This window comes from Mesoplodon densirostris, chromosome 14 (assembly GCF_025265405.1).
Source record: "Mesoplodon densirostris isolate mMesDen1 chromosome 14, mMesDen1 primary haplotype, whole genome shotgun sequence".
NCBI classification, from domain to species: Eukaryota; Metazoa; Chordata; class Mammalia; order Artiodactyla; family Ziphiidae; genus Mesoplodon; species Mesoplodon densirostris.
The window spans coordinates 8003787-8030858 of record NC_082674.1 but is presented as its reverse complement, the minus strand read 5'-3'; the positions used below and the strand labels follow the sequence as shown (position 1 = coordinate 8030858).

At 41.1% G+C, this 27072-nt stretch overlaps 1 protein-coding gene across 1 annotated transcript in view; it reads left to right on the top strand.

Moving 5' to 3' along the window:
- The window catches only part of NOL10 (nucleolar protein 10), an 87546-nt gene that overhangs the window by 17876 nt on the left and 42598 nt on the right, over window positions 1–27072 (top strand). The window contains exons 10-13 of the mRNA XM_060117726.1: window positions 4417–4495; window positions 5733–5882; window positions 8381–8447; window positions 10975–11027. Coding sequence (XP_059973709.1) covers window positions 4417–4495; window positions 5733–5882; window positions 8381–8447; window positions 10975–11027 — 349 coding nt within the window. The remainder of the gene's footprint in view (window positions 1–4416; window positions 4496–5732; window positions 5883–8380; window positions 8448–10974; window positions 11028–27072) is intronic.

Sequence of the window (27072 nt, the reverse complement as noted above, 5' to 3'; positions counted from 1 at the left end):
ATTCCTACGCTTAAAATAATTGGAAAAGTAAATCATAGTTGGGGGATGAAAACCTCTAAAGCTTGAATTAAGTAATACCTATAAGCCCCCTGTCCTTTTCCCACTCACAAGAGTACTTACTGTTACACTGCTTGGTACATATGTTTTCAGACTTTTTTTTTTTTTTTTTTGGCCTTGACGCATGGCTTGCGGGATCTTACTGCACCAACCAGGGATCGAACCCAGGCCCCCGGCAGTGAAAGTTCCGAGTCCTAACCACTGGACCGCCAGGGAATTCCCTTCAGACATTTTTCTGTGCTCATATTAACACATGCAGATTATCACTCTCTTTGTCAGATCCTTGACATGGGATTAGTCGCTGTAATCAGCTCGGGAATGCCCTTTCTCTGGGGTCTTGTTATTCATGGAAATGTCATTTTACTTTGTCTTTTCAGTTGATCAGACATTTATCTACAGTCATGTCACATAGGAGGTGGAGTGTTAGATGGGTGGGCTAAGAGAGACTTAACTCTAAATTTATTGTAGAATTTTGTGTGATTTGCATTTTTCTGGGGGAGAGAAGAAATATAGTTCTTTCTTTTGAAAAAATCAGCTTTGTAAAAAAGCATTTTTGACCTAGAAAAAAAAGCTAAGAATCACTGAATGGAAAGATGTCTGTTTCTAATGTATATATTTTTCACTCTGTCATAAGTAAAGAAAAAATTTTTTTCATCTTTTAATTATGACATTGCAAGTGAGTATAGGAAATTTTTTTCCTGAGTATTGTTACTGAGTTTTATTAAAAGTAATACTAATGGGGCCTCCCTGGTGGCGCAAGTGGTTGAGAGTCCGCCTGCCGATGCAGGGGATACGGGTTCGTGCCCCGGTCTGGGAGGATCCCATATGCCGCGGAGCGGCTGGGCCCGTGAGCCATGGCCGCTGAGCCTGCGCGTCCGGAGCCTGCGCGTCCGGAGCCTGTGCTCCGCAACGGGGGAGGCCACAACAGTGAGAGGCCCGCATACCGCAAAAAAAAAAAAAAAAAAAAAAAAGTAATACTAATGAATAACTTCATTAGTCATGGTATGGAGTATAGTGTATTAAACAATCTAAAAATGGAAAACTCATGCTACATTTGATTTTTCGTTTTGTTTTGGAATTACTTAGACATTTTTATTGTGAAATGTACACATACAGAAAAACTCATTAAAATTAATGTGCAGATTACTGAATTATGAGTCTCTACATTTGTTAATAGAACAAAGCAATGGAAATGCTTATTAGTATTCATCAAATAGGTATGAAAGAAAATGAATCAGAAACTTGTTTATTTTTAGAAAGTAGAAAATCAGGTTTAAGTGAAAGGTATTTACTCACTCTATAGGAAACAAAGAGGTTAATTTTCTCTTACCCTTAAGCATTAACTTGTGTTTGAATTAGAATAAAGAGACTTGTGTACAAACTCTGTCATTAATTGTTTCATCTTGAAAAGTCATTTAAGAAAACAGGCCAGCAGGAGTTATTTGCAGTATGTCTTAAGGTTATTTCTACTTTAATGACTACAATAGAAGTACCATTATACAAAATTTAAGGAAGGGATGTTAAAAAATAATCTTAACAGTGGTCTCTAGAAACATGGGAATATTTTTTCTTTTTTTAATAGAATATTGATTCACAAACATTTTTGGTGGCCTCTTTTGTCCTTAGGGGTGAGGCATTTTTCAGCTGTCATGATGGAGGTTATTTTATTTATTAAAATTTTTTTTTATTTTGTAAAGATGATTTGTACTTGATGTAAGAAGATTCTAAGCAGTTTCAAAAATGCACAGAAGAAAGTAAAAATGACTTCTGCATATATACAGGCAGGTTGAATTTAAGAAACAGACCACTCTTGGTTCGTGAAGGATGCTTGTAGTTTTTCACTAGTACACGTCTATTTACAGTTTTATGATTATTTCCTGAGGGAAAATATCAAGAGCTTGAACAGTATACACGTTCTTAAGGCTTTTGGTGCCCATTGCTAAATTGCCTGACAGAAAAGGTAACATCAATTTAAAGGTCTACCTACATGTACAGAGTGCACATTCTCCCACCTCCATAGCCCAAGGTGTTAATCCCATTATGATAATACTAAGATGTCAGAAAGAGCCCAGGATATCAAATCAAAATACAGCTTGGTAGAAATAATAGCTAACAGTACTTTCTATTTGCCAAGTAGTGTTCTAAGTTCTCTACATATATTAACTTATTTAATAAAACAACAACAGTCTTTGGTGCAGGTACTGTTTTGTATTTATTTTACAGATGAGGAAGTGTTGACCAATAGCCTACGTAAGCCTTTAAGAATTATGTGGCAGAAGCATATTTATTTCTAGGGAAAGATGTTCCAAATATGCTGTTAAGTGGAAAAGCAAATCATACAGTTCCCTATAGAATTTTATCACATTTTCATAAGAAAAACAATGAACTTATGTGTACAGTCATAGGGACGAAATCTGGATATGTTACAAAGTGTTAAAAGTAGCTCTGCCTGCTGATTCAGCTTCAGGTGATTTTATTTATTAATTTTTTTATGCTTAGCTTTATTTTTTTCCTACACAAACATTATAAGCCGTCACCTCTGTTATTTGACATAGGTAGAGTTCTGGGAGGTGGAGCCAATACAGTCAGAGAAAGAAATACATGTTAAATTTTGGCTGGCGGAGGACAGGCTTTTGTTCTTTGCAGGTGATGTGATTGTCTGCCTAGGAAACCCAGTAGAACTAACTGAAAAACTATAAACACTAATATGAGAGTTAAGTAAATTGGTTACAAAATAAATGTACAAAATCAGTGGCGTTGATGTTTATCAGCAATATCCAGTTAGAAAGATACAATGAAAAGCAGTTCTCATTTATAACAAAATAATTTATAACAAAAAATTGTAAAATACTGAGGGATAAGCTTAATAAGTGACTATCTGAAGAAAGGGACAAAATTTTATTAAGTAAAAAAAAAGTTTGAATAGGGCTTCCCTGGTGGCACAGTGGTTAAGAATCCGCCTACCAATGCAGGGGACACGGGTTCGAGCCCTGTTCCAGGAAGATCCCACATGCAGCAGAGCAACTCAGCCCGTGCACCACAACTACTGAGCCTGCGCTCTAGAGCCTGCGAGCCACAACTTCTGAGCCCGTGAGCCACAACTACTGAAGCCCACGCGCCTAGAACGCGTGCTCCACAAGAGAAGCCACTGCAGTGAGAAGCCTGCGCACTGCAATGAAGAGTAGCCCCCGCTAGCCGCAACTAGAGAAAGCCCGCGTGCAACAACGGAGACCCAATACGGCCAAAAATAAATTAATTAAATAAATTTTTAAAAAAAGAAATACAAAAAAAAAGTTTGAATAAATGAGGAAAAATAATGTCACCGCACTGAGAAATGATTCCAGCATTCATTTTGAAGAGTAAATGACTGAAAGTGATGCAGACAAGAGACCTCCAGGTTCCCATGGATGCTTCAGTGTAGTTGCAGGCTGAGGCTTTAGGTGGCATAAGAGACCTGAGGATTCCAAGAGTCAGCAGCCTGGACTGAAGGTCCTGGTCCAAGGTCGTGGAGACAATAGGTATTGAAATCAGGACTGTGACCCGCTTCTGACTCATCATCTAGGACCCTTTCCCCCTCAGAGCGTTATTCTTGGTTACTGAGTGAGACGCATACTCCAGATTCAGAGCCATAAACATCCATCATTTTGTTAACGTTTACAGGTTCTGGGTCCCCGTTTGGGGACTAGTCTTTATTTTAGCTTGACATCACTAACTTTAAAAATGAAAATGGGGGGCTTCCCTGGTGGCGCAGTGGTTGAGAGTCTGCCTGCTGATGCAGGGGACTTGGGTTCGTGCCCTGGTCCGGGAAGATCCCACATGCCGCGGAGCGGCTGGGCCCGTGAGCCATGGCCACTGGGCCTGCACGTCCGGAGCCTGTGCTCCACAGCGGGAGAGGCCACAACAGTGAGAGGCCCGCGTACTGCAAAAAATGAATAAATTAAAAAAAAATGAAAATGGGTATACCCATGCCCGAATATAAAACTGTTTTCTCTTAAGCAAAAAAGGGCATGTTTCTGTAAATACCTTATCCTGGCTTAAACAAAATGAGAGATATTGTCATACTGATCTTTTTCCATTGGTTTTATATTTTCAGAAACTTTTTTTGCTTGTAGCTAGTTTGAAAATATTTCTTACATTTTTAAAGAGCATAATCTACAGATTTTTAAAGGTAGATTACATTTATAAGTAAAGGTTATTTTTCATTTTGATTAAGAAAGTTTGGCTACAGTTACCTTTTAAACAGAAGACTAAGAAATGTGATTGTCCCCATTAGAATTGAAGTGAAGATTAATAATGAATTTGTTACTTGGAAGGAGATTTGGCCATATATGCACGAAACACAAATGTTTTGCCTTTCAGGATAAACAGTTTACCAACGATCTCTGCTTTGAAATTTAATGGTGCCTTGACCATGGCAGTTGGAACATCCACAGGGCAGGTAAATATGTTTAAGTTGGAAACCTCACACTTCAGTTACTACTTCAGGGGCGTGTATGTCTCATGGGAAACATCCACATGTCTGTTCACTGTGGGGACAGAAAATGAAGCATTATTGTTTTGGCCAGAGTGGAGAGGGTACTCAGAATGCTGTGTCCCTTCGGTACCTTTAGAAATTCTGGTTCTGGCCTGATTGGTTGGTGTGAGAGGCTCTCGAGCTGAAGCTGCAGTGGGGTGTGCCTCAGGTGTCCTGACTGTGGTTTAGAAGAGCATTTTCTAGAGAGTGTGGAGTAGAGTTCCGTGGTCATACAAGTTTGGAATTCTCCAGATTTCTACTCTTTGAGGTTTATAGTGCATTTAAATATATACTGAAAACTCGGAGAATTCCTGTAGACAAAAAACGCGTTGAGTAAGTATTTCCAAAATGTATTTGCGCAAGGAACCTTTTTTTTCACCCAGCACTATCACCCACATCCGGTGCAGTTAGTGGTCAGTGGGACATACCTCAGCAAACGCTAGTCTGAGGAGTACAAATGAAATGGCTTCAGGGATTTAATTTCATCTTTTCTCTCTTTCCTTCACGGCAGAGCCCACACACTTGTAAGTCTGTTCTGACCTCAGCACAGGTGTGAGCCCTGCTTCCAGTAGAGTTACTGCCTCTCATCTGTCACCTAGGACTAAGATCCAGCTTCACCAGGCCCCTTGCCTATCAAGACAGGGCTCAGGAGAGACCCCCCCCTCCCCCCGAAAGTCATAACCCTGCCACTGCCATCTGTCTGGAATCCACCAGGACTGTCTTCATTATGCTTCTTTTTTTTTTTTTTTTTTTTTAATTCATTATGCTTCTTGTTCTTGTTTCTGTCAGCCACTGTGACAGTGCCTGGTACACAGTAGGCCCTCAGTGTATATATATTTGTTGAATTCATAAATGACACAAATTCTTGTGGACTTTCCTTTTGGTTCCTTCCTAAATATAGCTAAGTAGTTCTCAATCTTAGTGTGCCTAAAAACTACTCTCAGGGTTGAATTCATAAAACCATATACTGGAAGGGTAATTTAAGAGATTTTTCTGGAGTATTTTTGCCGGCTGACTTTAGAATCTTTGTACCCTGAGTGAGGGGTGTTCATTGTGGTGATAAAAAAGGTAATGAAGCAAATGGCAGCCATTATTCTAAGTTTTAAAAGTTTCAAGATAAAATATTTAGTTCGTTTAAACAGAAATAACTTTTGTTTTTTAGGTTTTGTTGTATGATCTTCGGTCTGATAAGCCACTGCTAGTTAAGGATCACCAGTATGGGCTGCCCATTAAATCAGTTCATTTCCAGGATTCATTAGATTTGATTTTGTCTGCTGACTCTCGAATTATCAAAATGTGGAATAAGAACTCCGTACGTATTTTTTGTTGTTAACATTACTTACTTATTTGCCTATTTTCCATGTAATGTTTCTTTTCTTTCTGTTGCCTTTTTTGAGCAGTGTGCGTTCTTGAGAAAGCAATATCAATACTAAGCATCCGTTTGGGCACTTCATTGGAAGTCAGTTACTTCGGGATAGATAATATTCATATTCAGAGTAGTCAAGATTGTTTTCTTCTGTTGAGAAGTTTTCCTCATTTGCTAGAACGGGCATGCATTTTTACATGTTCAGTTAGGTAGAGAGTAAATCACTGTTTAAAAAAAAGATTGATCCATGAGAAACCCCCTAGATTTTGAGGCTGTCTTACAACCTTAGGAAGGTTTTTATGAGCTACTACTAATCTTTCCATATCAGTATTATACATGTCAATTTCATACCCTTTCCCCATGTCAAACAATTGGATTTTAGAGATGATACCTGTACAATAATTTCTTATAGTGTTTCTCTTAAAAACAGTATTTTCTTCAGAATATTTGATGTTCTCTGCCCTTCTGAGTGTCATTTAAAAGGTAACAAAACCCTGTGTTGCTGGTTTTATTCTGCTTTCTGCTTTTGTTTTTTCATTTTAAAACCTAAGTATTTTGAGAGAGTAGTAAAAGATTAGTTCATCAACTGGGAAAAAATTCATTCAGTGTAGCAGTTGCTTTTAAGAGTCTTTGTGTTTATTACTTCCAAACTTAGCATCTTTAGTCAAAAAGTGTTACTTCAAAACAAAATTTCATTTTTGAGATGAAGTGGGTGGAGGGCCCAGCAGCCTCAGCGTCAGTTACCAGAGGGCAAACGTCAGTCTGTCCTGTGAGGGCTGCCCGAGGTTAGGGCAGAGATGCTGCCAGCAGCCCTGTCATGGTTCAGCTGCTGATCAGAATCCCTGCCTGCTTGGACCATTACTTTTGTTTTTCGTTTTCATTTTGTCAACTCTCCAAGTATTGACCTTACTTAGCTCCCTTTCTTTTTCTCTCTGGCTCTGCTGTGGAGGTTCAGAGTTATCCTTGGGGTGCGTCCTGTCTCTCAAGCCCTGTTACCTTTGCAGCTCCTGAGACTCTGTTAGGGAGAAGAGGAAGGGCTTCCGACTTTTCTCAATTCCTGGAAGAACTACCCTGACGATTGCCCGGGAACCGACTGTGCCGCTTTGAGTTGGAGGGTTTTGAGGGCTTTCTTAGGAAGATACGTGGTGTCTTAGGCTGGAATTTTCTCTGCCCTTTTCTGATAATCCAAAATAGTTTACTTTGAAACAGTTATTTCTTTTTAATACTCCAAATGCAGACATTTTATTTTTGAAGGGTCATGTAGCATACTGGTAAAGTAGAAGTTTTCCTTGACCTGGCTTCCATCCTACCTAATGGTAAACTTACCAATTTGGACGCATCCTCCCAGGCCCTGTAACTGCTGCATAGTTTTCCCCAACATGGATTTCTGTGAACTGTGGCCCCTTTTCTTTTTTGTTCCATGCTATTATTATTCCCATTTCACCTTCCTTTTTCCTTCCCTCTTTCCATTTGTTGTTCCAGTGGGCACTTGAGACGAAAGGGAGGTAGCTGTGTGAGTTCCATTGTCTGTCTTGAATTAGAACCTGGCTGCTGTTTTTCACTGAGTGCAAAATTAGTTTTTTAACTACTGCCCCCACTTTGCCATGGAGCCTGTAATAATGGGTTAATAAATGCAAGAGCTGGCAGACATTTTCAGCAGCAGTTCTTGAAATCACCTTGTAGTTGCTACAGTAAGTTTTATTTTGGCGTTGTTGCAATGACTAAATACGTCTTCTTGACCAACACCCAAGTTACTTGGTTCTGCTTGACTTGCTTTCCTTGTTTATCTTTCTCATCACCTTTTTCCACTCCCACCTACTTACTTTCTGTCTCTTTTCTTTTAACTTCTTTTAATTTTTAAAACTATAGTATATTCCCCCCCACATTAAAAAAATTTTTACGCTTTGCTGTGTCATAGCTAACACTTTATGTATTTATAGGATTTCGTTTTGTAAGTTACTTTACATTCATCATCTTACTCGATCCCCCTCAAGCCCTCGTGACGCAGGTGTGGCAGATACCATCCTCATGCTGCCTTGTTGACCGTCTCTTCATCTTTGGTTTCTTTGAGGACAAGTTTACCTAGGGTGTGTTTCCCAGGTTATGAGAATTTTTTAAAGTTGATGTACAACTTTATTTTAGACTTTACCCTTTCCTGTTTAGACATTAGCTTTAAAAGTTTGTACTTATTTTCCCAAGAAAGTCACCTCTCCCCCTGAGCCTCAGTTTCTTCCTCTCTAAAATGAGAGGGTTTGATAAATTGATAAAACAAATTGTCAGATTTTTTTGTACTTAAATTCTGTGACTTCAGTTAGGTGATTTTATTTTTTCACATCAGCAGAGTGTAGTGGAGTTACGTCTCCAGGTTATTCTCTATATATCACATTGCCAAAAGTTGTCTTCCTTTAACTATTTTAATAATTCCTTTTTGCTTACTCTTTTAGGGAAAAATATTTACTTCCTTGGAGCCAGAACATGACATTAATGATGTTTGCCTCTATCCCAACTCAGGTATGCAGTATGTAGCAATGGGCCATTCTGCGAGATGAATCTAGGTTATGCTTTATAGGGTTTTAAACTCATTTTATTTCTTAAGACAGGGTTTGGCTTGGTGGGGACAATTCTTGGATATTGTATTTACTAGAAAAATTAAGAGCAGGAAGTGGCATGGATGATTGCGAAAATGATCCTCTCAGTGACTTAGTCCTCAGCCAGCCTAGCTATTAGTAGAAACTGGTAGCAGTCTGTAGGTCGGTGGCAGGTGAGGTGCTATTTAGTGTGCGCTTTAGCTGTTTTATGTGGTTGGTAATCGTGTGTAGGGATTCGGAGGAGGCTGGAGCTCCCTGATGATGATACACAGGCTCATAAAGCCACGGGTTTCGTATATTCTGTGTTGCAGGCTGTTCAGTAAATTACCTGGCAGATTTCAAGATTTAACAATCCCTTCAAGGCAAATCTGTGAAGAACTCTGGAAAATGAGAACACTTCCCACTCTCAAGCAGGGTTGTATTCTGAGGACGGATGTACACAGATAATTTTGACGGAGGGATACAAGGCAAAGCAGGAAGAGTTCTGTTATGTATGTACAGATGGCAGGAGAGGGAGAGAGATATCAGCAGAAGCAATGAGAGGAGAACGTAGAGGAGATCTTTGTCTGCATCGAGCCTGGGGTGCTGGGTGGAGTTGGGAGGTGAGGTCATCCCCACGAGGGGACAGTGTAAGAGGGGCAGGAAGGATGGGCGGGGGCACAGCACGGTGCACGGAGGAGCTCTGGGAGGAATGGGGTGGGAAGCAGGTGGTGCCCGGGTGGTGCGGACCCAGGAGTGACCTGCTGAGTGGCTGGTGCTGTTTGTGGTCAGGACCTACTCAGACCCTGCTTCCAGAGGTGGTTCTGTCCACCAGGTAAAAGGTAGATCAGTTTTGAACTAAGATGAGTAGGAAGTGATGCTCGGAGCCGAGATTGGGAGCACAGGAGAGAGAGCAAATTTGGAGAGAAAGATTATGTTTTCTTCTTTGAGCCTTTGAATATGAGGAGGCAGGGGGCAGTGGCAGTGTCTGGCAGAGGGTCTCCAGCCTGGCCACCCCTAGGATCGCCTGGGAGCGTCTTAGAAGTACGGCTTGCTTGGCCCTACACACATCAGGGGTACTGACTTGGCGTCTGGGGGAGAGCCCCGAAATGAGTTACTTTTCACATGCTTCCCAAGTTGCTGTGAAGCCCCACCCTGATCCACAGCCTCACCCTGGGAGCCACGTCCCGTGCACAGTGAATAGTGTGGTCTCGAGAAAAGCAGGTCTGCAGACGCTAAATTCTTTATTTTTTAAATTGATTAATTAATTAATTTATTTATTTATTTTTGGCTGTGTTGGGTCTTCGTTGCTGCGCACGGGCTTTCTCTAGTTGCAGAGAGCGGAGGCTACTCTTCGTTGTGGTGTGCGGGTTTCTCATTGCGGTGGCTTCTCTTGTTGCAGAGCACGGGCTCTAGGCACAGGGGCTTCAGTAGTTGCAGCACGTGGGCTCAGTAGTTGGGGCACTGGGGCACTAGAGCGCGCAGGCTTCAGGAGTTGCGGCGCATGGGTTCAGTAGTTGCAATGCGCAAGCTCTAGGGTGCGTGGGATTAGTTGCTCCGCAGCACGTGGGATCTTCCTGGACCAGGGCTCGAACCCGTGTCCCCTGCATTGGCAGGTGGATTCTTTTTTTTTTTTTTTTTTTTTTTTTTTTTGCGGTATGCGGGCCTCTCACTGTTGTGGCCTCCCCCGTTGCGGAGCACAGGCTCCAGACGCGCAGGCTCAGCGGCCATGGCTCACGGGCCCAGCCGCTCCGCGGCATATGGGATCCTCCCAGACCGGGGCACGAACCCGTATCCCCTGCATCGGCAGGCGGACTCTCAACCACTTGCGCCACCAGGGAGGCCCGGCAGGTGGATTCTTAACCACTGCGCCACCAGGGAAGTCCCAGGCTATTAGATTCTGTATGGGGTCTTTTCTAGTGTAGCTACACATAGCATTCCCTGTAAGCCATTTTGTTTTCTATTAAGGTGTAAAGTTTAATTCAAACATTAGGAACTACTTTGCTGTGCCATTTGGTGGGAAATACTTTACCTTGGTTCTTTGGTTCCTGATTAACAGAGAGAAACCTTTCTTCTTGACTTCCTTATTATTATTATAATAAATGGTGCATCAGAACTACATTTTATCTATGTGTCTGAAGCTTAAAACTTTCCCCCTTAAAAATGATGGCGAACTTTGTATAGACCTGAGCACTTCATGGTGGGAACTGCTCAGTCACTTAGCTAGTACAGACAGCCTAAGTGTTTTGCAGATGGGGAAGCTGGTCTTTCTGATACTTAAGGTGCCCCGTCTGGGAGGGTCAGGGACCACAGGCCACAAGCTGACTCCGAGGGTGCCTGGCTGCCGGTCTGGCTCTTCGCCGTGTTCGCCGTGTTCTGAGCACCTCACCCATTTCAAAACGTAAAACAAGTAGAAAAGGGAGCTTTTCTTTTCCCCATGTGTTTACCTTTTTCATTGTGTTTATTTTTAGGAATGCTTCTTACTGCCAATGAAACCCCCAAGATGGGCATCTATTACATTCCGGTAAGTGATACAGAAAGGAGTTATGATAAAAATAGGACAAGAAAAGATACTGTATTTTTAAGCTGGCTGTGTCGAGGGACTTTGGGTCTGCATGTGGCTGTGTAAATTAGACACAGTGGCTCACTTGTCAATTCCCTGTGCTTCCTGGAACCGGTAGAATAATGCTTAACCATTGTTTATGGGAAACTACTTAATATCCCATTAAAATAGTAGAAATTCGTCTTTATTCTTCAGATCTACATTTGTTTTTTGTTTCAAAGCGTTCCAGAATCTTAAACTTTCACCTGTTAGTGATGAGGAGATCTAATCCTCTAAAATAAAAGTCTGGTTCTCTTCCAGTCATCTCTTTGTAGTTTGTGTCTTTTAAAAATGAGTTTATATAAAAGAAACTATCTTAGATTACCATGATCAGTGATGACATGCAGTTTGCAATCTTGTGCCGTTTTTTCTTCCTTAAAGAATTCTTCTGTTACGTTTGCCAGAAGCTTCCCTACCTTTACCTAAACAGAAAAGCATATAGTACAAAGTTGGCATTAGATTACGGTTAGCAAACATCTCCTTCTCTGAGATTTGGGGAGGAGCATGAGGGGTGTTGAAGATCAGATCTTTAGGGCGGTGAACTCTCTGTAATCCCTGTTAGCCTCCAGTTATGAAAGTTCTTTATATTGATGATGGTTTTTTGAAATAGCTCAACCATGTGTGTATTTCAAAAAAAAAAAAAGTACTCTGTTGATGTTGCCTTCCTGTGGTTTCAGGAACCTGATATGTTGTTGAAAGCACTTTGAGTTGTTTCTTTTGATTGATAGTGAAATGAAGACTATTCAAACAGCAGCTTTTCCGTTTTCCTAAATTGTCGTTTGTTCCTTTTCTCCCCGGAGTCTCACAGATACTGCTTCCATATTCCTGTTAGTTTATATATCTTTATCTTCACCTGATCAATAAGTGATTGTATCAGCTGTGTGGCAGGCACAGTGCTGTAGGTTGGCAGTGTAACAGTGTAGAGGGTACTGCCCCTCTCTTCAAGGAGTTCATTATCAGGGAATAAAACAAGAGAGGAGACAATTTCCAGTCAGTGTGAAGAATGCTATAACAGAAGTAAGGAACCCATCATGGGGCTGGAAACTGGTGGGAAATGTGGAGGATACTCGGAGAAACCTTCCCAGAGGAGTTGATTTCCAGGGAGAGACCAGAAGGCTGATTCTGTCTCCGGAATGAAGAGGGTGTGGTGCAGAATGGGAGAAGGATCTTGGAAGTAAAGGGAGCATTGTGTGCTAAGATCAGGGAGAAGATAACACACGTGGCCGAGCGTTAGCGCTTGAGGACTGGCAGTAGCTCAGGCTGAAAAGGTGCTCCGCAGCCAGGCTCTGATGGTCTTGTAGGCCAGGTGTGCCAGTGCAGGGCAGGCACTCCTGGAAAAGTTGTAAGCGGGAGAGTGCTATGGTCAGATTTGCATTGTTGAAGGATTATTTTGGCTGCCATCAGGAGAATGGATTAGGTAGGATCCAGTCCGGAAGCAGCACGAACAGGCTGCAGCAGTCCACAGGAGAGATCATGGTCCCTGTGTTACCTTGGCCAGGCCTCCCTTTTTAGTAGTTGGAGCTTTGGGGGTCCTGGGGTAATTTGAAAGAAGTCTGATCTGGTGGGCAGTGATTTCAGGGTTTGTTACCCATGCATAGCCAGGTGGTGTGTCCGGAGGTGTCCACTGATGAAGACTGGTGTCGATCACGAGAAGAGCCTTCCCTTGGTCCAGTGTTAATAGTCTTCTCACAGCGTCAGCCCCTGTGGGAACGTCAGGAGAGGCAGAATAAATCAGCTTGCCCCTCCCTTTACTTCTCCTGGTGGAGGTCTCTTTCCGTCTTCCTCTCAGGAGTGCTTACTGTGTTTTGATCGTCAGCAGCTGCTTATAAGGCATCGATGTCTTGAATGGAAGAGCCCTTCCTCCCGTCAGAAGTGTGTAGAATCCACCAGAATCTGAGATAGAGCGTGGAGGCCGCATTGGGGGTCTGCTCAACTGGTGAGCAGCCGTGGGCTGAGAGGCCCTTGGTGTGGAGCCGGGGAGGGCAGTTCTGAGTACTTCTGCGGGAAGGCTGTCTTACCGGCTTGTGCTAAGATGGTGGCAGTGGGGACAGAATTGGAAAGATTGTCCAGGTTGTAAGACAGGCTTGGTCATTGGTTGGATGTGAGGAGGAAAGGAGAGGAAGGAACCAAAGGTGACGGCTGCTTTCTGCTTGGTGAACATGCAGACGAGGAGGTCCCTCCCTGCATCCAGGAGGAGAAAGGGGGTGATAGACTCTTAGAACTGGAGGAGACCCTTATTCCCTTCTGCTTCTCTGGGTCTGTTTCTCACAGTGGGCTTTTTTGTTCCAAGTTCTGGGAACTTTCATTTGCACGTGTGAGAGGGGCTAGATGCTGGCCAGGTGGTGAGAAACTGCTTTCTTGACAAACGTTAGCTCATCTTGTAAGGTCTTTGTAGTTTCAACTCTGTAGCTCAGATTTAACTTGAGCGCTGTGAGAAAGCATCCAGAGGCTGCCCCCAGGTGACCGCACGTGCGGACAGTGAGAGCAGGGTTGTTCTTGCGCAGCTAAGCATTGTGCTGCAGCTGGTAGGTAAGTGTTCCTTCCTGACTGCCTTTCTGCCCTTTGGCCTCGCACGGAGTGAGGTTTTCGAGAGCCGCTTGTCTCTACTTGGAACCTGTTCTTTGTGACACTCCTTCAAAGCAGAGAGAGCCCAGGGGTCTGAAAGCCTGCCATCTTTCATAAGATTTTATCAAACTCGCCAAGCTGATATTTGGCAGAAAGGTTTATTTGAGGCCTAAAGAAACAGAGAAGTGTGGGTTTAGTACATAATTCACGCCAAATATGGGAGGTTGGGACTGGGATTTGTATCAACATCTTATAAACCAGGTATGAAAACTCTTTTTCCCTGCTTTGGGGCTGTGCTAAAAATGAAGACAGCTTAATGTTCTTTTAGCTTATTAATTTTTGCCTTTCTACCTGATACCATCTTTCTTGAATACTTGAAGTCTTTTTAGATTAAATGCAAATACTGATTTATATACTCTCTGCTACTTACCTATCCCAATAGCTAACTAGTCTTTTATGACCAAATGGATTTTCTCCAGCCCTTTCCCCATTTTCTCAGTACTCTCTTTTTTTTCCCTCTCGGAGACCAGGATCTGTTATTTTGTTTGTTTGTTTTTTAAATTCCAGGGCCTAATTCAGCTGCAGCTTTCAGGACTAATGCCAGAAATAGTCTTTCAAGTTGGGTTTCCTCTGAAATGTCATGTAATCGTAGGTTAGTTCTTCATAATTAACACCTTTGGCAACTGTATAGACTCCAGAGGGAATCCAGGTCCTGTGGCACCCAGCCCCAAACCTGCCAGTGTGCTGCGTACTGTTTCTGTTGGAAATGCTCCTTGGGCTCCAAGCCCCCGTGGGTCAGTGAGCTCCAGAGACCAATCATGACGGAATAGTTGATGGCTTGCGTGTTTGATAATGTGTATGGATGCGTAAACTTGGGAAAAAGAGAATTATTATTTGTTTAGGAAGTTACTTGAATTAGAAGAATAAAAGTCAGTTGATTAAGGATGTATGGTTTGGGTTGTTTTTTTTTTTTCCTGAACATGTAAATTTAAGCCACTATAATGATTATATGCAATGTCACTGAACCCATCTTTCAGTATTGGCAGTTAGGTGTTTTATTTTAAAACATTTGGGGAAAAAAATACTTGTTTTATTTATTTATTTATTTATTTTTGGCTGTGTTGGGTCTTCGTTTCTGCATGAGGGCTTTCTCTAGTTGCGGCGAGCGGGGACCACTCTTCATCACGGTGCGCGGGCCTCTCACTGTCGCGGCCTCGCTTGTTGCGGAGCACAGGCTCCAGACGTGCAGGCTCAGTAGTTGTGGCTCACGGGCCCAGTTGCTCCGCGGCATGTGGGATCTTCCCAGACTAGGGCTCAAACCCATGTCCCCTGCATTGGCAGGCAGATTCTCAACCACTGCGCCACCAGGGAAGCCCGAAATACTTGTTTTTATTGAGATGTTTTTATTCTTTATAAAGCATCAAAAAACTCTATTAAATATTTTAACATTTACTATTTAATTTTAAATTATATTTTAAATTTGGAAAGTACTTTTGGAGCCAGAGTACCTGCAAATAGGGCAGAGTTAAAAACATAAAGGGTTATATTTAACTTGCACCAGTGCTTCTGTTTCTTTTAAGAAAATAGCACTTGAACTTATCCAGCATAATGCATGAAACCTCCGGAACTCTATCTTTGCAGAGAGAGATGACTACGTATTAAGAAGCATAAAATCTCAAGAACGCTTGCTTCACTTAGTTGTAACACACACGCACATATCCTCCCAAAGGCATGTAAAGCCAAAGGAAGTGCAAAAAATATTAGTGAAGTTTAGTCAAATTTTGTGAAATGTAATAAAAGATTCAGTCTAGTGAATGTCTTTAAGTCTCTTCATTTCAGTGAGTTATCACTCACCAACCCAAAAGGTCTTCAAAAGAGCCATGGCCTCCAGATACCATAGCTGGGTTCGCTTGCTCCTGTTCAGAGGGATTTAGTCTGATTTAGATCAAACACCTGTGCTTCAGCCCTCCAGGAGACAAGAGGTGAGCGAGTGCCGCCTGGTTCGGGGGTGGTCAGAGGGGTGCTTTTGAAATACATTTGTAATGTTTGGAAGTCAGTTTTAGAGAAGTGCGATGAAAAATTTTGTAGTAGATATATGGATATTTGCATTTGGGCAGATTTTGTTGTTGTTGCTCAGTAAAGAGTTAAAAATGGGTATCATAACCTTTTCACTGGTGTTTTTTTCTCTATGGGCTTTTGTGACTGAAACAAAGAAATTTAGATATGAACAATTTTGACTGTTCTGTCTGTGGTGAATTGAACTTGTTAGTCTACTTCTAAACTCAGCCACTATATTAGATTATCCGTTATCGAGGTATTTCTGTGGCCTCCCTCAGAGATGGCCTCTTTTTTCAAGGCCAGTATTTCAAATATTACTGCTTGGGTATGTTTTGGCATAATTTTCCAGAAGGCTTAAGAACATAGTTATATAGTGCTTTCTAACAATTATTCCTTACCTTCACCATAGATAACATTTTTATCAGCTGTTCAAATTGTAAATAAGTTATTTTAGCTTAACATTAGATTTGACAGTGTCTTACAGATATTTTATGTCTCCTTTTTATATAGCTATTATCTTCTCCATTTTAATTTTAAAGTTTAGGGTTAGAGACTTGGTCTTCTTTTTTTTTTTTTTTTTTTTTGCGGTACGCGGGCCTCTCACTGTTGTGGCCTCTCCCGTTGCGGAGCACAGGCTCCGGACGCACAGGCTCAGCGGCCATGGCTCACGGGCCCAGCCGCTCCACGGCATGTGGGATCTTCCCGGACCGGGGCACGAACCTGTGTCCCCTGCATCAGCAGGCGGACTCTCAACCACTGTGCCACCAGGGAAGCCCTTCTTCTTTTTTTTTTTTTTAATGTTTATTAATTTAATTTATTTATTTTGGTTGCACGGGGTCTTAGTTGCGGCACACGAGATCTTTAGTTGTGGCATGTTGCCTTCTTAGTTGCAGCATGCGAACTCTTGGTTGCGGCACGCATGCGGGATCTAATTCCCCGACCAGGGATTCAACCCCGACCCCCTGCACTGGGAGTGTGGAGCCTTACCCACTGGACCACCAGGGAAGTCCCTTAGGTCTTCTTTTTGTCTGATGATCACATCACACACCGGGGGGCAAAATGAATGACAAGTTTGTCCCACAGTCTCTAGAAACAACGCAAACAGCAGAGAGAATTTTGGCCAACAGAGAAGGTTCTGCTTTTCCTGGAGAGTTGGACGCGCTTTCTCCTTTAAAGTACATCTCATATGCAGATCGCTTAACTTTATCTCTAGTTAACGTTGGACACAGTTGACCAGGCTGTGCCTAGCTTCTAGAACACCACATTCTCTTGGTTCTCCTCCCATCGCCCAGTTGGCCCTTCCAGTTGGTCTTCTTTGGTGGCTTCTCCTGCTGGCATGGCCCAGTGCTTGGGCCTCAGCTCTCTCCCCTTGACCCAAATGTTAGTGAGCCCTGGGGCTTAGTGCTTGTCTCTTTGTTTATTCTCCCCCAGGGAGCTCATCTGTCTCTAGGCTCTGTAAGGCACCTGCGTGCTGCTGACTTCCAAACTTCTGTCTCCAGCCTTTTCTTCCTCTCGGAGCTGCAGAGTTACATATCCACTGGGCTACTGGGCTTCTCCACCTGGACGTCTACTTGGTGCGCTGTATTAAGGTGCCTGCAGCAGAAGTCTTGATCCCAGCTCTTCACCCGCCCCTCCCCTGCCTGTCTCCTGTTCCAGCAGAGGCACCGTTGTCTCCTCAGTTTCTAGGCCCAGAGCGCAGGCACCACTGTGTTTCCTCCCCCTCTCTTCACGCCTCCTCGTCCAGTCCATCCGAATGTCACATCAACTCTTTTTCCAACATTGGTTCAAATCCAGCCATTTTTCAGTGCTTCCGCTCCTACCACTCATCTGGATTACCTTAGTGGCCTCTTAACTGATCTTTCTTCTTTTACTTTTGTCTCTCTTGCATTCTGTTTTCCATACAACAGCCAGGTTGATTTAAAATATAAAAATAAAAATCAGAGTATATCATTCTTCCTAAACCTTCCAAAGGCTTATCATTTTGCATAGCGTAGCATCTTAACTCCTATTGTAACTTAAAATGTCCCACAAACAGGAAAAGACTAAAACACCAGAGTCTCCATTTTCTCTCACCCATTAGAGACTAGATCTCTGTAAGCCATTTATCCATTTACAGGGATCACCAGATGGTTAGAGCATAAGACCAAATCCCCAGTCATTGCTGCCAGCAAGGGGGAATAACTTATAGACCATAAATTAACCAAAACCCGAACACAAAATTAGTAGAGAGGAAAATTAAAGTTAGAAAAACAGAGTTACCGAAGTTCTGTTGCCCCTTTGGATTCATATGGAGCCAAGAAGAAAAGCTGTGCTTGGCTGTGCCTCTCTGGTGATGAAGTTTCCCTGACATCGTCAGGTGAATCCATTGTGCATCTTGGTGAGACCTCTAGAACTGTCAAAGGATAATTTTCAGAAAAATGTGAAGTCATGACTTTCACATAGATATCAAATGAATACGTGTTGAAAATTTCATTTAACTTATTAATTAAATAAGGGAATCAGGCACATGTCATCAAAGGTGAAGTCTAAAATAGCACAGATTTACGTGAAATAAAGTGATACTGAATTGGGAATGTGCAAATAAATAGATAGGCCTTTCTGAAGTTATGGAGGGTTATCTGTCCAGGACAGAATGCAGTTGCACGACTGTAGACAATGATCTTGCATTGCTGTCAGTTACTTGCAATTTACAGAGTTGTAAAATATATCCCATGGAATCAGAATCAGATAATCTTTAGACCAGGAGTTTGACAAACTAAACACCTAAGCACCAGCTGCCTGTTTTTGTAAATAAAGTTTTACTGGAACACAGTGCACGCATTCATTTATTACGTGTTGTCTATGGCAGCTTTCTGACTAAAAAGGCATAGTTGTGTAGTTACGACAGAAAGACCCTGTGGTCTGCAAGCCCCAAAATCTCTACCTGGTCGTTTAAGGAAAAGTTTGTGGCCCCCACTCTAGAGTATGCGTAGCTTTCCGTTGAACACAAAATCTTCCTATATTTATTTACTTATTTATAAATTTATATAAATAATAACTATATGAATACATTTATAAATAATAAATATATGAATACATTTATAAATAATAAATGTATATCTTTCCTCATTATAATGTAAAACATGGACACAGGGATATTGTTTTGCTCTTTTCCCTGTTATATTCCCAGGACCTAAAGCAGTGTCTACTATACTGTAGACATTGAATTAATATGTGCTGAAGATTAATAAAACAAATACATATGAGAGTAATATGATGACCGTAATTTGAAGAATCTTGGATAACATTTGCATGTTTTGACAATGGCTGGTTTGCAATGATTTTTAGCTGTTATATACCAAATTCAAATTTAACATCTGCCCTTTTCTCCTACCATTAGTGAAATTAAAAAGTGGAGAACATGACTCATAAGTGTTAGACATAATTTTTATACAGTAGGGTAAGGATCAGTTCCTTTGCTCTGACAGTATGTTCTGCCGCAGAATCAGAGAATCTTGGGACGATGCAATCATTGTGTTTGGGAATGCTGACAGATTTCTAAAAGAAATGCCTTGTCCAAAAGATTTAATGGTGCTGTTAAGATGGACTCTTTCCTAGAAAAATACAAAAGGAGAATGTGAAAGTAAGGGCATTTAGCTTTTGTTGTACCTTTTTTGAAATTTGTGGAAAAGTTGGCTTCAGGATGGACTTAACGTGTTTTAAAGATTGGAAGCAATGCCATTGTTTTTCTTCCTGTGCTTTAGCTGGAGCTGGTGGAAGTCCTGTGCTTGCTGCTCCCTAAGATTTGGCTTTGAATCTGGACCATTGATCTATTTCGATTTGAAGCCAAGGCTGAAGGCATTTATGTTTACTAATTTGATACCAGAGATTCCCCAGATGTGAGATCTCTTCAGACCACTAGTGTATATTGAAATGGCCCTGAATATATTAGTGTCCATGTAGAGTCCTAAAAGTGATGGATCACGTTTTCCTCTAAGATGCTTATTTAAGCAGAGAGCTGTTAGATGTAGTGACAGAAGTAATTTTGTTAGAAATTCCTTTTTTGTTGTTGTTTTGTTTTTTTAGATTTAGAAATTCCTATTTTCTAGTGCCAGTTGCAACATATTCTCTTGGTTTAGGGAGGTAGTACCAGATGCAAAGAAAACTGTCCTCGGGGGAGTTTGCCAACATACAAGGGATGTACAAAACAGAACATAAACTGGACAAATAATTGCTGAGATGGCTTTCCACAATAAAGGGTTTCCAACGTGCTGCGAAGGAACAGGGGAAGCGTTTGAAGTACAGAACACTAGAGCAGGAAGGGAACTTTGAGGTCATCTAGTCTAACCCCTTAATTTATAGGCGGAATCAAGTCATTTGTTCAAGGTCAAATGACAAGTTGGTCACAGAGCTGGATCTAGAAGGCATTTCTTTTTTTTTTTTTAAACATCTTTATTGGAGTATAATTGCTTTACAATGGTGTGTTAATTTCTGCTTTATAACAAAGTGAATCATAGAAGGCATTTCTTCATTCCATATTACTTATGGAAGGAATTTCAAAATTAGTCTGACCTGAGTTTGAATACCAGCTTTGCTACTTGTAAATATGGTGACTTTGAATAAGTTACTTATCTTGTCTCAGCCTTGGTTTCTTGAGCTACAAAGGAAGAATGATGTTGTAAGGCAGCTATGTACAGTAGATATTTAGTCATTTATCATGGTGCTTGGTGCCTGATAGATGTTCAGCGGATTGTTACTGTTAGACTTTTTTTGCAATGAGTAAAATTTGATGGGTCCAGTGTCAAAGACTATTTATATTTAGCATTACATGGACATGGGCTTTTTTATGTAGCTTTTAGGAAGAATGTGATACTGAGCAAAATAAAGATACACTGAAAAGGTTGTGACAGAATCATAGGTGTGAGTGAGGAAAATGACTTCAGAAATATGATTTGAGATTGTTCGGTCAGTTACAGATCATATAAAATAGAGGTTGAGAAAGAACTATTGAATGCCATTGGTTTTGCCGTTAGCTATTGAAACAGAAAGCAGTGATGAAATCTGGTTGCTCAAATTAGAAATCTGATTTTTAAAAGTGAAGTCCATTTCTCCACATTATATAAACAGAGCACACTCTTTATAGAAAACATCAAATAAAGACGAGTAGAAACGTCACTCTTCCATCATCCAAAGGCAAACACATTTTAACATTTGGCTCTATTTTTTCCATTGTTTTAATCTGAAACGTTGATATGGTTTAACATCTTGCCTTTTTCCCACTTAATTAATGTTTCCCCAAATTATCATAAGCTCTTGGAGATCATTAAAAAGTGGGTTTTGTGTGTGAATATAAAAATAATATATAGTTTTAAAAAAAGTTTAAATAGATGAAAAAACCAACTATAGTCTCACCAAGTCAGAGGCATTCTTGCTAATATTTCTGTTACATTTTCTTTGCATTTGGGAACATCTTGGTGGCTATTGATTACATTTTCACTTAAATCCTATAATTATGCTCACTTAGCTTACGTAAATTTAAATAGAAGTCTTTCAAGGTGTGGGTGCTGGGGGGCGATGTGGCTCCATCCATCTCACGCTGCAGGCCTGTGTCTAGGACTGAATTTAAGCTGGAAGATCGTTTCTCAGCTAACAGAAATCAGCCCTAATTCTCGAAAGCATCCACTGAATGTAGTCGGTCACCTTCTCATCTGTGCATTTAGGAAGGTACTAGTTACGTATCATTCTTGGGAGACTTGAGAAAACAGTCGTTTTCTGCGTTATGTGGTTGAGATGAGGAACGCCATTCAAAAAAGGCTGCTTGAATGTTTTCTTCAAAAGATTTTTGTTCCCAGTACCTCTCATAGCATTGCCACACTGAGTGTGATTCTGGTAATTTAAGGTAAGGGGTTTTGGTATGACAAGGCTCCTGGCTATAGGTCACTGTATCTGGTCCTGGTCCAACACCTGAGGCATAGATGCTCTTTTAGACATATTGAAGGACATCCCGAAGGGATTTTTCAAATTTGATTACACTTTATTTAGTCTTAGCTGCTTGACTTTAGAACCTGGTCTCTATGTAAGAGGTTAAACCAATGAAATTCAGAAATTTTCAATGCAATGGACAGAGTAGGAGAAAGGGAAAGATTTAAAAAATATAGTTAATAGCAAGTTCAGAATGAGTGAGATAGGGCTTAGCAGCAGCATTTGTGAAAAAGGGATCCAGGGGTTTTGTTCACCTCTAAATCAAAGGCATAAATTAAGCAGAATGTTGGCAGTGATTCCACAGGTGAGTGGGGGTGGGGAAGGACGAGGGGGTACAATGAAAAGGCCATCGTGGGGCTGTTAACGTGAATGTTCATTGAGAAATATTTCACAGATTGAGGATTAGAGAAAGCTCAGAAAGGGTTCAGGAATTGTGTTATCAGGCAGCATCTAGAGAAGGCATGTTTTTAGGATTTAGGAAAAGAATAAGTTCATAAAAGAAAGTCACCCTTTGTGAGGTAAAAAAAAAAAAATGATGGGGCATTAGACTAAGGAAGAAAATTTTCATTATTGAGAGTGTGGGAAGAGCAATCAGAATACAGGAGGGACTGAAGGACTGACCTTTCAGAGCTTCTAAAATGAAGAAAAAGACAAATTTGAATGAAAAACATGATCCATCTTAATTTGAGTTCAAAGATGCGTATTTTTTAGATGTCTTGATTCATAATAATGCAGATGGGACATATGCTTTATTTTGTTCTCTAAAAAAAACATTTAAAAGATACAGCCAAGCCCATAAGAAAGATCTGGAGGGATAAGACATCTGGAAGGTGATAGACCTACTTTTATGGAGAAAAAAATGTGGGGCACTTAAAGTCAGAACAGCAAGTTAGTGGAAAAGTTAGATTCCAAACTCCATGTATTTTCATTACCTTCTTCTAATTAACAAAAAAGGAGAGGGATGAAAAGCAGATGCATTTCTTTTTAGTGAGCTTCCTTTCTAACCCAAGCTCACAGCAGATCTACTGTAACTGAATTTTATCTTATGCATGAAATCGCTTTATAAAGTGTTGCGTTCTGTTTGTAATTTTTCAGTTGTATATTCATAATTGTGAAATGGGAAGTAGGGCATAAATGTCAGGTGGCTAATAAAGTATTCTGATCTAATACAAACAAGTTGTTTGTGTCTTTACAAAGGGGAAATGGGGACTTCCTATTTTAATCTAAACACTTTCAGGCAGTAACATAGTATCTGTGGCATTTTTCTCAACAAAGGAAATCCTCCATTTCCCATCACATTTTATTGGGTCACAAGAATAGCAGACATACAGAAAGCGTTAATGTGTGACACTCAGGAAGTAATTTTCTGAGCATCCTGTCACATTTTCAAAAGTTAATTTCAGTTCCAGCCAGGTAAAAATGAATGTAATTTCCATATGGAAACATTTGACGCACGTATGACATTTATTTTATTATGTTAATATGTTAGATGATATTTATTTCTGCATAAATGTTTACACATCTGGCATGCCCATTTTCTTGAAAGTAAATAACAACTTCCTATTCAGATGCTAGGTTTTCAGTTCTGAATCAAATATTGACCAAAGATCTTATCTCCCAGCCCTGGTGATTACATGCTTACCAGGTTGATCTCTTTACCATTCTTGTTTTGGACAAGATAGAGTTGGAAGTACATCTAGTATTCTTTTGTCCTGTTGGTGTGGTCACCTAGTTGGTGGTGGTAGAATGTAGTGCTCACAACCAGGGACTGATTTTAGTTTCTGAGTTTACCTGACTGCTTGAATCCTCTGGCACTTTCTTTGATTAATATGCCCATTACCTACTATGTTTTTTGTTGTTGTTGTGTTTTGGGTTTTTTTCCTTAAAAGTAGAAGGCAGGGGCTTCCCTGGTGGTGCAGTGGTTGAGAGTCCGCCTGCCGATGCAGGGGACACAGGTTCGTGCCCCGGTCCGGCAGGATCCCACATGCCGCGGAGCGGCTGGGCCCGTGAGCCGTGGCCGTGGAGCCTGCGTGTCCAGAGCCTGTGTTCCGCAACGGGAGAGGCCACAGCAGTGAGGGGCCCACGTACCGCAAAAAAAACACAAAAAAATTTATTCTGGAAATTTTCAAATATACATAAAAGTAAAGAGAAATATAAAGAGCCCCCATCTATCCATCTCCTTGCTTCAGTATCATGTGCTTTCCCCCCATGCTTTTTTGGGGGGTGGTGGTGGGTTTGACTCGTATTATTAGCAGTTTAAATTGCTGTAGAAAGAAGTTGTTGAAAATTGTTAAATTGAAATGAATAATTGACCTGCACATTGGCACAAATCTTTAGTTAGGCTGTGTATTTACCTTCTTGAGGAACAGAACATTATTCTTGGTTGGAAACAAATAATGGGTAAATGATAATAGTGAGACGTATTGAAGTTTAGATCTGTTTATGCTTCTTTCATATTTGCACATGGTTGTATCATTCATTCAGTCATTTATTTGTATGACTATTTTTTTAGAGCAGTTTTCAAAACGTTCACAGCAAAATCACGTGGAAAGTACAGAGTTTCCACATACCCACTCTCTCTCACACATGCCCCCCCACACAATGTACACCGCCTTCTCCACTGTCAGCATCCTGCACCAGAGGGTACATTTGTTGTAGTCTATGAACTGACATTGACACATCATTATCACCCAAAGTCATTAGGGCTCACCCTTAGAGTTGTCCATTCTATGGGTTTTGACAAATGTATAATGACATGTATCCACCATTATATATCACACAGAATGGTTTCACTGCCTGAAAAATCCTCTGTGCTCCACCTATTACTCCCTCCCTCTTCCCCCAAGCCCCTGCCAACCACTCGTCTTTTTACTATTTGTGTGGTTTTGCCTTTTCCAGATGTCACATAGTTGGAATCATACAGTATTTAGCCTTTTTAGATTGGCTTCTTTCACTTAGTAATATGCCTTTAAGATCCCTCCATGTCTTTCTGTGGCTTGATAGCTCATTTCTTTTTATTGCTGAATACTCTTCCATTGTATGGATGTACCACAGTCTGTTTATTCATTCACCTGTTGAACTTGTTGCTTCAGGTTTTGGCAGTTATAAATAAAGATGCTCTAAGCCTTCATGTGCATGTTTTTGTGTGGACATAAGTTTTCAACTCTTTTGGGTAAATAGCAAGGAGTGTGATTGCTGCATTGTCTGATAAAAGTATGTTTAGTTTTGTAAGAAACTGCCAGACTATTCCAAAGTGTCTGTACCATTTTGCATTCCCACCAGCAATGAAAGAGAATTGCTGTTGCTCCATATCCTTGTCAGCTTTTGGTGCTATCAGTGTTTTGGATTTTAGCTCTTCTAATGGTGTGCAGTGGTATCTCATTGTTTTAATTTGTAAGTACATTAATTTTTATATTGGTCACTGAAGGAAATCCAACCCTTTGTTTTTTGCCTTTGTGGGCTTGACTAGATAGTCTCTGTTGACTAGTTTCTAGTTTGAGTTTTTGGGGGAGTAAGGATCATTGGACAAATCCTTAGTAGGCACCTTTCATGCACCTGCACTAAGGCCTGGGATATTAAAGACATTTTATTTGTTGCCTTGGAGCTTATAGTTTTGTAAAGGAACAAACATTACAGTTGTAGGAGCACACTAGGAAGCCATCTTCCCATAGGTGGGATAGTCAGGGGGAGTACAGACATTTGAATTGAATCTTGAAGAACATGCAGGAATTAACCAACAAAGAGGTAGAAAGAAAGGTGGTGGAATCAGGGAGATCTTTCTACACACAGGGAGTTGAAACTAGATGCTAGAGCCTCAGATCTGTTCTGTGCGCCTGGGAGGAGCTTAGGTTTTCCAGGGGCAAGAAATAAATAAAACTGGAGAGATGTAAGGGCCTTAAATCTAAACCTTTTGTACTGTGTTAGCGTTTTTGCTTTTGATTTGAAGTGGAGCGGCATGCCTTTGAGGGGTTTTATTCAGGGGAGTGCGATCAGATATGGGTGTAAGATTATTCTGCCCATAGGGAGTGGGTGGCTTTGGAAGCAGGAGCTGGGACAGAGCGTAACTGATCAGGAAAGGTCCTGAGAGCGCCCTCTGAGGTAGTGGCCGCGGCTGGTGAAGGAAGAGACAGATAGAAGAGGCAGTGCGGAGGTAATGCCTGCTTAGGGCTTGGTGCTCATTGGGAGTGGAGGCTAGGAGGCAGATGGGAACTGAATGAACCATGGTGCCGTTCACAGAGGTAAAAGCTGCAGAGGGTGGGGTAGGTGCTAAGCTGAGTTTTGGAAGTGTTGAGGTGACAAGAAATTTTCTCTCCCAGGTGTATGATTTAAAACTCCGAAGCTTCAGAGAATGGCAAGCTACTTCCTGGGAGGGAGTTTTGATCTTTTGGTTTTTTGGTTTATCTCTATGGAAAGGATCAAAAGTTGTGAGTGAGTTAAGTTCTTGAATTTTCTAGAGAGAAAAAGGATCTTTTGTCTTTCTTAAAGGTCTCTTCTCAGTCAGTATCACAAATACCAATCCAGATGTTCACTAAGGGTCTCAATCCTGAATTATAGGCTCTGAAACAATTGATGTTTCAGTTTGGTGTTGTAGGGGGCTTGTCAATCATTTGGTAACTCTGTCTGTGTCTGTGCCTCTGTCCTTTTGGAGATGTTGTTTATTACTTTAGGAAAAATGCTCTATTTTTTTTAAATCAAACATTGTAAAGATATATAACCAAGGAAGAAAAAGTCCTTCATAACCGCCCCTCCTCCCACTACCATTCTTACTTAACAGGACGGTGCATACTCTTTGCATAGTCAAGTCAGTTCTCTCTCCCTCCATGCCTCCCCCCAAACCCCCCAAACACTAGCATGTGCATTTTAGCAGAATTGGGGTCTCATGATGCATACAATTTCGAAAGGGGTTTTTGTCACTTAACGATATGTTGTTCTGTTCAGATCAGATAAATATAAAGCAAACCCATTCTTTTTAATAGTTGCACAATATTTCATTATATAGATATGTCATAATTTATTTGTCTAGTTTCCTATTAATGGATATTCACCACTCATTTCTTTCAGTTGTCTAAACCAGTGCTGTTTAGTAGAACTTCTCTGATGGAAATATTCTAAGATCTGCTCTGTCCAACATGGCAGCCACTAGCCATGTGTGATTATTAAGCATTTGAAATGTGCTTGGTGTGCCTAAGGAACTGAATTTTAAATTTTACTCCATCTTAGTTAATTTAAGTAGCCACATGTGGCTAGTGGCTACTCTATTGGACAGCACAGCTCTAAACTATGTCGGAGTCAAGTTAGGTCATCAAGGTGCTTGCTTGGATCACGTTACTTGGACCTTCATAAATTACAGTTTAATGGTGTTTCTTTGATGTTTAACAGTCAT